Source organism: Boleophthalmus pectinirostris, unplaced genomic scaffold (genome assembly GCF_026225935.1).
Source record: "Boleophthalmus pectinirostris isolate CB_2022bp ecotype Guang Dong unplaced genomic scaffold, ASM2622593v1 HiC_scaffold_17, whole genome shotgun sequence".
NCBI lineage: Eukaryota > Metazoa > Chordata > Actinopteri > Gobiiformes > Gobiidae > Boleophthalmus > Boleophthalmus pectinirostris.
In genome coordinates this window covers 4158501-4167804 of record NW_026571115.1, presented here as the reverse complement: position 1 = coordinate 4167804, position 9304 = coordinate 4158501, and the positions used below count along the sequence as shown (strand labels likewise).

Genomic DNA, 9304 nt, shown 5'->3' with positions numbered 1-9304 from the left:
AAAGATAAGGACAATTTAAGACTTAAATCTGACGGAAAATGACTAATAATCAATCCCTCAGTGACTCAGATACATATTTTAGCTTTATCGATAGCTGTAGCTGCACTATATCGTGTTTCCACCGCTACAAAGGCATTAGCAAACCTGACATTGGTGGGCGGAAAACGAATAATGAGAAAACAATAAATTACTTTTACTTACGTTTCCATCTTCTCCGTTCCTTTATTTTTCACATTCTATTCTTCTTCACTGGCCGCTTGATCGGTCCGTCGGAAAATAGAGTCCCGCGGTCACTTCCATTGTGTCTTTTTGATTTGTTGAGGCTTTTTAATGTGTTGCGGTATTTGCATTAAAATAGAGTCCCGCAGTCACTTCCATTGTGTCTTTTTGATTTGTTGAGGCTTTTTAATGTGTTGCGGTATTTGCATTAAAATAGAGTCCTGCGGTCATTTTCGTTGTGTCTTTTTGTTGTGTTGTTGCATTTGTGTTTGTTGCAGCTTTTGTGTTTGTTGTGAGCCCTCTCGGCTTCTGTAATACTGTAGAGTGCACATGGATGAAGCTACACATTTTGTTGTTGTTGTTGTTGTTCCAGCTGCAGAATTGCTGAGAACAGTTGGATTACCTTTTTATTTTCGGGGAAATGTGCCTATGAATGTGTCCAAGATGCTAACCACTACACGGAGGAATGCTTCAGAAACCTGCGCCAGTAAAGCGAAGGATGTGCTGAAAGCCTCCATTACACAGAGGGATCATTTCCTTCTACCATCCCACTGATGCGGTAAGTCAAAGATGATACCGAACTAGCCATAAAAGTTGATATGACGTTGCGGTTTGTGTTGTGTTTGTTACTCCAGCATTAGCTATGAATAATGTTGTTTGTTTATCCAGCTGCATGAAGTCACTTGTGTGTCTTTTTGTGCACATTACGCTATTGATAATCGCCTCTTTTGTGTTCCCATTTCGTTATTTTCCACCTAAAAGTGCTTTGAGGTTAGTTAGCTGTAGCGTGTAGCACACCATGCTAATCGCTTGTTTACAGGATGTGCGCAGGCTGCTAGTTGGTCACAGACGTGGATTTGGGGGGTAAGTGACTGTGGATCTTCTCAAACTAGTTTAATCTTACTACCCACCCGCCCGCCCAATTTCTCAGTATAACAACCATAACATTGATTTTATGCTGCACAATGAGCCCAAAACGCGATAACTTCAAAATCCACGTCATAATCAAAAAAGGGGATTGGCGTTTCTTACCTTTGAACTGGTTCTGTCCAAAACGGGTTCAGTCCAGGAAAAGTTGTACTCAATAAATCTCTTCAGTCATTGATTCATCCAGAAGTGATTGACATATTGTTTTAGCCTATCACCAGAGCTTCCCATCGATGGGTGGGACATGCAGACAGTCTTTAACCCTCACGCTCTCCTCGGGGACACATTGACCGAAGAATTGTTTTTTTTCTTCTAACAATTATAAAGCATTTTTAAGACAACTGAAGGGTTTTGAGATGAGAAAAAGTGTATGATCTAAAAATAGGTAAAAATCGCCAACAAATCTGACATTTTTGAAAGTTGTAGGTGCTCTGTCAGACGAACATTAGCAGTTTGTGATTACATTGCCTCTATGAGAAAAATGTTGTCTCGGCCCAGGGGATTTTTTCCACTGAAGTTCCAGTGAGTGTCAGTACGTCAACTGGAGGCAGATACAAGCAGCAACACCTCCACTTATTAGAACAGATCCATGTTTTACACGCACAATGGAGAGTGAAGGCTGTATCAAGTGGTGGTTTGAATATTGTTTAATGAAGTTACACATTGAGTTGAAGCTTAAACACTGAGATCTTATCTGTTGAACAGTACCATTGTGTTCCCTACATAATGTGTGACCTATGTGCTTCTAACCAAATTCCTTTGCAGAACTGGGACTGTGGAGACAACCAGCTGGCTTATCTAAACAGACTTGGTGTGATTTACAATGGTTTGGAGGGGGTTGTCACTTCCCCCAAAGAAGAAATGCTGACACTTCAAGGCGACGATTCAAGGCGGGAACCTGCTCAACATATTATTTGCATATTCATACTGTTGTGTTTTATAAACTGCGTTGAGGAACAGGCACGGGGTCAGATGCCTGATGTAAGCCCTCTGTAACTTTGTAGGCAGTTAGGGACAACGATCTGACCCAGAGCTCTGTATTAGAATTGTATTGTCAGGGGAATAAATTTTTGTATTTTAAATTGATTGAGTCTATTAATTTTTGATAGAACACGCCTAACAAGAGATACAGTGAAGCAGAGCGGGAGGGGCCATAGAGGCACATCTGACATAGCTTGGAAGACAATTTTGGCTTCTTTTAGTTTTTTTCTTGAGAAAACATGACTAAAGCTCAGAAGAATTAGTATTATAATTATTATTATTATTATTATTTTTTATATTATTTATTTATTTATTTATTGGCACGAATTTGGCACTCTTGTGCCGAATTGTCATGTTGTATACACAAAGGCTCACAGCATCAAAACCCTTTGTCCTAGAGATCTGAAATTCTACAAAGTTGTTGCCAACAACTTGAACAGTGAGTGTCCTGAGTAACAAATGCCTAGCATGAAGTATGCCTAAGCTAGGGCCTTTATTTTATTCAAAATTTTTTTTCTGAAGCAAAAAGATACAATGTTTAGACATTTTTAAATTGACTGTGCTGTAGGTTATCCAGCACTCACAGTCTTCATCTGCATATCTACAGAAACTAGAAGGCCTAAGCTTTAAAATGATGCATTACACAAGCATGTAGGTTCTAAATTTGTTTTTTTCATAAGCTATGACATTTGGGTATGTGTTACTATTGTGCACACACCAAAATGAGGTGTAGCGTTAAGGTGTAACATTACGTTCCAACCACTACCAAAAATGAACACTGTGGTCTTTAGGAGCCTGTCCCGTTATCGCAGGCGGAAAACATCCGATGCATTTTCAATGGAGGAGCAGGTAACACAAAGAGTAGCTACACAAACCTGTAAATATTCCTAACAGAAAGAGTGTCTTTGCAAATAACAACCAACGATCACATGTGAGCTGTAAGAAGACACCAGCTGCTGTGTCAAATGTTTACCTCAAATACTTTTCTGAGCTCGGATTTGCATTTAGTGTGTAGTCATAATAGATGCAGCGTTTGGTTTATTCCTCTGTTTTTATGGCTACTAAGAGAAGGTTGTTTATTGATTATATATTGTACAGTTAACGTGTCATTGTTTAGGGGACTTGACTGCACACCAGCCATCGTTTGATACAACACCCTGCCAGACAGAAATAAAAAGGTGCACAACTGGGACACAGCTCTCTATCCAAACCCTCCAGTCTCATTTCAGGACTGGAGGACAAATAACTTACGAAGTAGTAATAAAAAAATCTCAGTACCATAAATAACATTTACTTCTATAATCTGGAATCCTACAATAGAATAATGAAAATGTATATACAAACATATTATACACTGAATATTTGAAACTTTTAATGAACAGGAAAAAGTAAAAGAAGATTGTTTGTTATTGCAGATTATGTTGACGACATCCTGGAGCTGATCTTCGAAGAGGTGTTTCCAGACCCAGACCCAGGAGATGCCACAGATCACCAGTCCACCGCCACTGTCCACTCAAACACCAACGTTCAGACAGGCAACTGTTGTCTCTGCTTTTACATCTGCTTTAATCCATCACCAGTCTAAAGCCCACATACTGCCCCTGTTCATCTGGGAACTCTTGGCGTATTTGGAGGACAACACAATATGGCAAAACCGTGTGAACTCTTCCACACAGCCATCCCCAGCACCATGACACCAAACATCTGTAGGCACAGCGCCTATAACAACTGAAGCACATATAGAACTGATTAGACAGCGTGGAATAATTATTCATTTATTCTGTCTCTTTATGTTTGTGCTTTTGCAGTTGTTTCTTGGGTGTGCAGAAATCAAAACGAAGTTATTCAGTATACAGTAACTTATTTTATTCTGTTTATTTGTTTGTGTATTTAGTTATTTCTTTGTAGGGTTGTGTTTGCAGACTAAAGTAAATATATATTGTATATAGATTTACACAGTGTACAATACTTATAGTTACTCTATTTGTGTTTTTTAAAGTTTTTATTGGGTGTGGTTGTAGAGAGCCTAAAGTAAAAAAGAAGTTATATGGTGTTCACAAGACTTATTGTGAAATATTTTTGTATTTCTGTGTTTGCAATCTCTGTAAAGTACTTGGGTATTTATTGATGCAATGTGCATTACCATATGTTTTAGTTGATTCTACTTTCATTATAACGTCTAGCGCAGGGGTCGGCAACCCGCGGCTCTGGAGCTGCATGCGGCTCTTTAGCACTCCCCTAGTGGCTCCCCAAAAATGAGTGAAAATGGAAAAGGAATGATTTTTTTTGGTTGTTGTTTTAATCTGGTTTGTTTAGGGGTAAAACCCTCGTTCATCTCTTCTGTTCTGTAGTGAACTACAACAATGTCTGCCAGGGGTGTTGCGCAGGTAAAGCAACACTCCCAGCTGCAGGGAGGGGGAGGAGTGTGAAGGACTTTATTTGCATTTAAGGAGACAGTACAAAACAAGTCATGGGCAGAGAGCTCTGAGAAAGACCAGGAGAATGGACTCTCAAATTAAGAAACAAACATTAAGACTATAGGATCTATTTTATACATTTATTATATACCATACATACATGTTTTGGTATTTCATAAAAGCATAATATTTGTTTTTTGTGGGTGTCTTCTTTTCATAATTTAATGTTACATTATTTAAATTAATTATTATTAGTTAATTATTATTTTGTATATGTGTACTCAATTTTTACTCTTCACTACATTTACATAATGATTTGAGCACATCAGACTAAACTTAATAAAAATGTTTGAAAAAAAAGTTTTTTTTTTTTTTGTTTGTTTGTTTTTCTTTCTACAAATTATACTAGGCATCAAGTGCACAATATTTTCTATTTTCTTTCTGTGAGGCCTACAGAGAGGAGAATTCAGAATCTGGTTTAGAGGTGGACAGCTGATATTACAGTGTACTCTCTACCTCCATTTGCTCTCTCTCCCTCTGAGCCACTGTCCAGCCTGCCCCTCAGTCCACTCTCCTGTCCACTGTCTAGTCTGGATTAAATAGCCAGTCTTCACAGCAAGCTGTAAATGAAACTCTCACGAAGCACAATAATGATTGCTGTCAGTAGTTCTTGATGGCTAATGTTTATACTTCAGTCGTGGATGAGCACAGTACGTATGCCTGGAATGGATCATGTTGACCAGCTTGCAGAGTATTTGGTGGAGCTAAGAAATTTGAAAGGCCTAACTCTTACCAACCAGTAAGTTAGCACCATTGTGGGTCTGTGGCAGAACCTGGAACAACATGATAAGAACAGAATTGTATAGACTGCACGACATCAGGACAGACTGTTCACTGGGCACTTTAGGTCCCCCAAAAAGAAGGCTGTTTATGCAGGAGTTAACAGTACAAAAAGGTGTGTACTTGGTTCGACTGGATCTGCAGCTCAGTGGCCAAACTGCAGCCGCCTAGTTGAAACTATATTTATTCGACTATGTAACTTTCATAACAGCCCCCAAAAAACGGGACACCAAACCTCATCAAGATGGTCACTAATTCTACATGGTTCGACAGCTCATATTGAACAACGGCATTATCATGAAAGACACCACCCTACAGCTCGTTACTGTAAATCAAACCACCTTAATACAGTGGCATAATGACCGAGTTAAGGCAAAAGATGTTGCCATTCTGCTGCAAGGGTTTGGCTGGCATTGCCTGATGAACGGCCCCTTGCCACCGGACCATTTCTCCCCATCAATCCCATCAACAAATCAGTTGGTTCAGGTCCAGTCTCTGGACTCTGGTCTGGGCTCTCTGGACTTGGGTGTGGTCTCTAGACTGGTCTTGGGTCTGGTCTCTGGACTGGTCTCTGGTCTGTTCTCTGGTCTGGATTCTGGTCTGGTCTCTATTATGGTCTCTAGTCTGGTCGGTTTCTGTTTTCTGGTCTGACCTCTGGTCTGTTGTGTCAGTCTTGTCCACATGGGGGCAGTAGTAACACATGTCATATATTTCAACATGTTTCAAAAGTTTCTCCAAAACACAAAACCTTGAACCTGAACAGAAGAAATTCCAGGTGTGAAACTGGTGAACACGGTGTGTGTGTGTTTGGGTTGTGCAGGTGTGAGTGTGTCCATAGAACCTCCACAGTCGAGCTTTGACCCAGCACACATCAAGAGGCCTGGAATAGACTCGATACTCAATACCGATTCTGATCCCACGATGATGATAAAAGAACTCTTTATTTAGACAAAAGAATGTGATTTTCCACATTAAATATGAGGACTTTCTTTTATATGACCATGTGCTTTTATAAGTCACTTTTTCAAGGTATTTTTGAGACAGATTAACAAATGTCACTGAAAACATGCAAGACAAATGAGTTGAATTGAAATGCCATACTGTGGAACTTTCCAGGCAAAGCAATAACATCTCCATGGAGACAAGCAGGTGATGAACCCTCCAGCTGAAAATCTACATAGTGCACCTTTACATGACATGATCCTATTTTTGAAGCTGTTGCATCATCTTTTTGTTGTGATTGTAAAAGAACAATGGAAATCATGGATTGAAAACAGTAGTAATGATGAGACTAAAATGTGACACTGTGACCTCCCTTTTCCCTGTTTCAAACAAGACAAAAACTGTGAGAGAAACCTGAGTCCTTAAAGAGGGAGTATTATTCCACTTCTCTGGAGGATGAACTGCAAACTCACAACACATTTACATCACCATGTTTCCTTTGATTGTTTTAAAAAATGCTATATTTGCTGAAAACAACATAAAACATGTTTAATTTTTTTTTTGTTTTTTTTGTTTTTGCTGCTCTGAGTCTTCTTGCCATTTGACCCCTGTCACTAAGTCACTCCCCCTTCAGAGCGCTACCACTTTACAGTTGGTGTGAATTCGGCCCCAGAGAGATCACTGGATTCCTCAGACATACATGGATGACATATAAGACCACGTTTTTGTCACATGGTGTGGATGTTATTGCTAAAAGTGTCACTGAGACACATCACATTTTTGATAAGGGAACAGTGAGTGTGTATACATGCACATCAGTATCTTGGTTAGGATGGGATTTTTTATATATATCCCAGTTCATCATGGTGCATGTATAAGCAGTATCCTCGTTTCAGTATTTCGAATAAGCCAGTATCACGGTTATTAGAAACCTGGACACTGTAGCTGGTTTATTCCGATAGTAACCGGGATACTGTGGCATGTAAACACAGTATCCTGGTTACTGCAACATAAAGTGGAGTGCGCATGTGTCAAACACTTTCCAGTCTTTTCACCACAATGGTAACCAACATAAATAAAGTGACCAACATAAATAAAATGACCATACATGAGTGAAATGACTGTAAAATGAAGAGCTGCAGTAAACCTGCACACGTACAATCTGCACTCATATGACCTGCAAAGTTAAAACACGAACCACCTCCACATATTCCACTGAGTCATGTCCTTTAGTCCAACAGAAGCTGAACCACATCAGGCACAAGGAGCGAGCTGTTTGTCTTTTTTTCAGCACTTATAGTTTATGCAAATGATCCATGTGGTCTTAAGTTTCATTTTTGTAAAATGTAAACAAATGTGCAAAGCTGCATTAAACTAGCCAGGCTGGTGCCACCTAGTGCCTCCGCTCAATTTCATTTCTCCTCCAGCGACTAGGTCAGGCATCAGAAAAAAGTAGCTGGTTTTCAAGAACCCCGGAAGTGCGAGTTTGAGTACCGGCAGTCAGCGAAGAGTCATACATTCTGTGTTGGCAACGATTCCCGAGATCGAGGATTTAAAGCTGGAACAAAGAGAATGTTTGGTGAATTTTATCAAAGGGAAAGACGTTATTGTCCTTCTTCCTACGGGATTTGAGAAAAGCTTAATATACCAGTTAGTGGTGCATCACATATGTCACGGCCATAGCATCGATTAGTTAAATAAAAACAAGTACCCGCCTACTGTCGAGTGAACAAATTTTAACACTGTGAGGTCAGACGGTTTCCACAAAGTGAAACCAGCTGATGAATCAGGCTAGCATTAAAACACATTCTGATCTCAAACAGGCTGATGTGGCCCTATAGTGGTTATGGTTTATATGTTGTGAAGTTGAGTTTATTTTTGCAGAAGATTTGAATTAATAATCTGCTGCAGGGCAGAACTTGTCCAATATTTTTTGCAAACATTGCTTTGATCTGTGCAGTGGATTGTGGGATACCTCATAGCTCCTTACTGCTGGTTAGGAACCTCCCGAACTTCCTGTGCTAGAGGAGCTCATTGTTGTTTGCATTTTTCCTGGTTTATTAAATATATAATTTTTGTGCTTGCACATTTGTAAGATTATCTAAAAAAAACCATGATACTCCATTTAATCATGTACACAGGGATATATATCCCTCCTCTTTACATTTCAGTATTTATACATTTACAGTGACGTCCTTTGGTAAAATCTGTAGGGGGATGTTGTTGTATGGAATTAAAACTGGAATCAGTCCATGAGTGAAAGTCTCTGTGAATGTGAATTTGCTCAGGTCAGTGTTTGTGTCGGGGTCACTAAAGGTCAATCTTCTTCTGTCAAAGTCCAGCTTCACTCTGAGTCTCTGCAGACTCCTCCTCACAGAGAGTGATTTCACTGTGTCTGGGGGAGAACAGGCTGAGTATTTACCATCACTGAAAAGTATACCCCAACCTCCAGGCTCAGTCTTTCCCCGAGTCTGAACATGTCCACTTACACCGACACCCCATTTGTTATGGTCTCTGACCAGCACATCCCAGCTGTGAGTCCCTGATCTAAACACTTCAGATCCTTCTACAATGTGATCTTTACGTCTCTCTGGATTCTGTGGAAGCCTCCGTCTCTGTCCACTCTGCACTGAGCTCAGATCTTCAGACAGGATGAGTTCAGATTCTGCAATGTTTGGATCCAGAATGACAGGGTAGAACTTCACCAGTCTCTTCATGTTCCTCCAGATGTTGAAGTCTAGGTTGCCCAGATGTTTGGCCTGGTCGATCAAAGCTCCAGGTTCCATCTGTGGTTCCTCCACCAGGGGGCAGCGCTGCACTCTCTCCACTGTAGACTTGTACTGTAGCAGGAAGGAGATGTCTGTGGCCCTCAGCTGCTCCTCTGTCTCTGTGATGGTTTTGGACACAGTCTCCATCTGTCTGCTCACGGTGGCCATCTTGTCCTTCATGTTGTGAGTCTTCTGCTCCTCCTCCTCCCT

General features: G+C 40.3%; 1 protein-coding gene across 1 annotated transcript in view; it reads right to left on the bottom strand.

The window, feature by feature from the left end:
* Positions 1 to 8500: 8500 nt before the first annotated feature.
* The window catches only part of LOC110165243 (E3 ubiquitin-protein ligase TRIM35-like), a 1607-nt gene continuing 803 nt past the window's right edge, over positions 8501 to 9304 (bottom strand). The window contains exon 2 of the mRNA XM_020930411.2: positions 8501 to 9304. This exon is cut by the window's right edge and continues 147 nt beyond it. Coding sequence (XP_020786070.2) covers positions 8501 to 9304 — 804 coding nt within the window.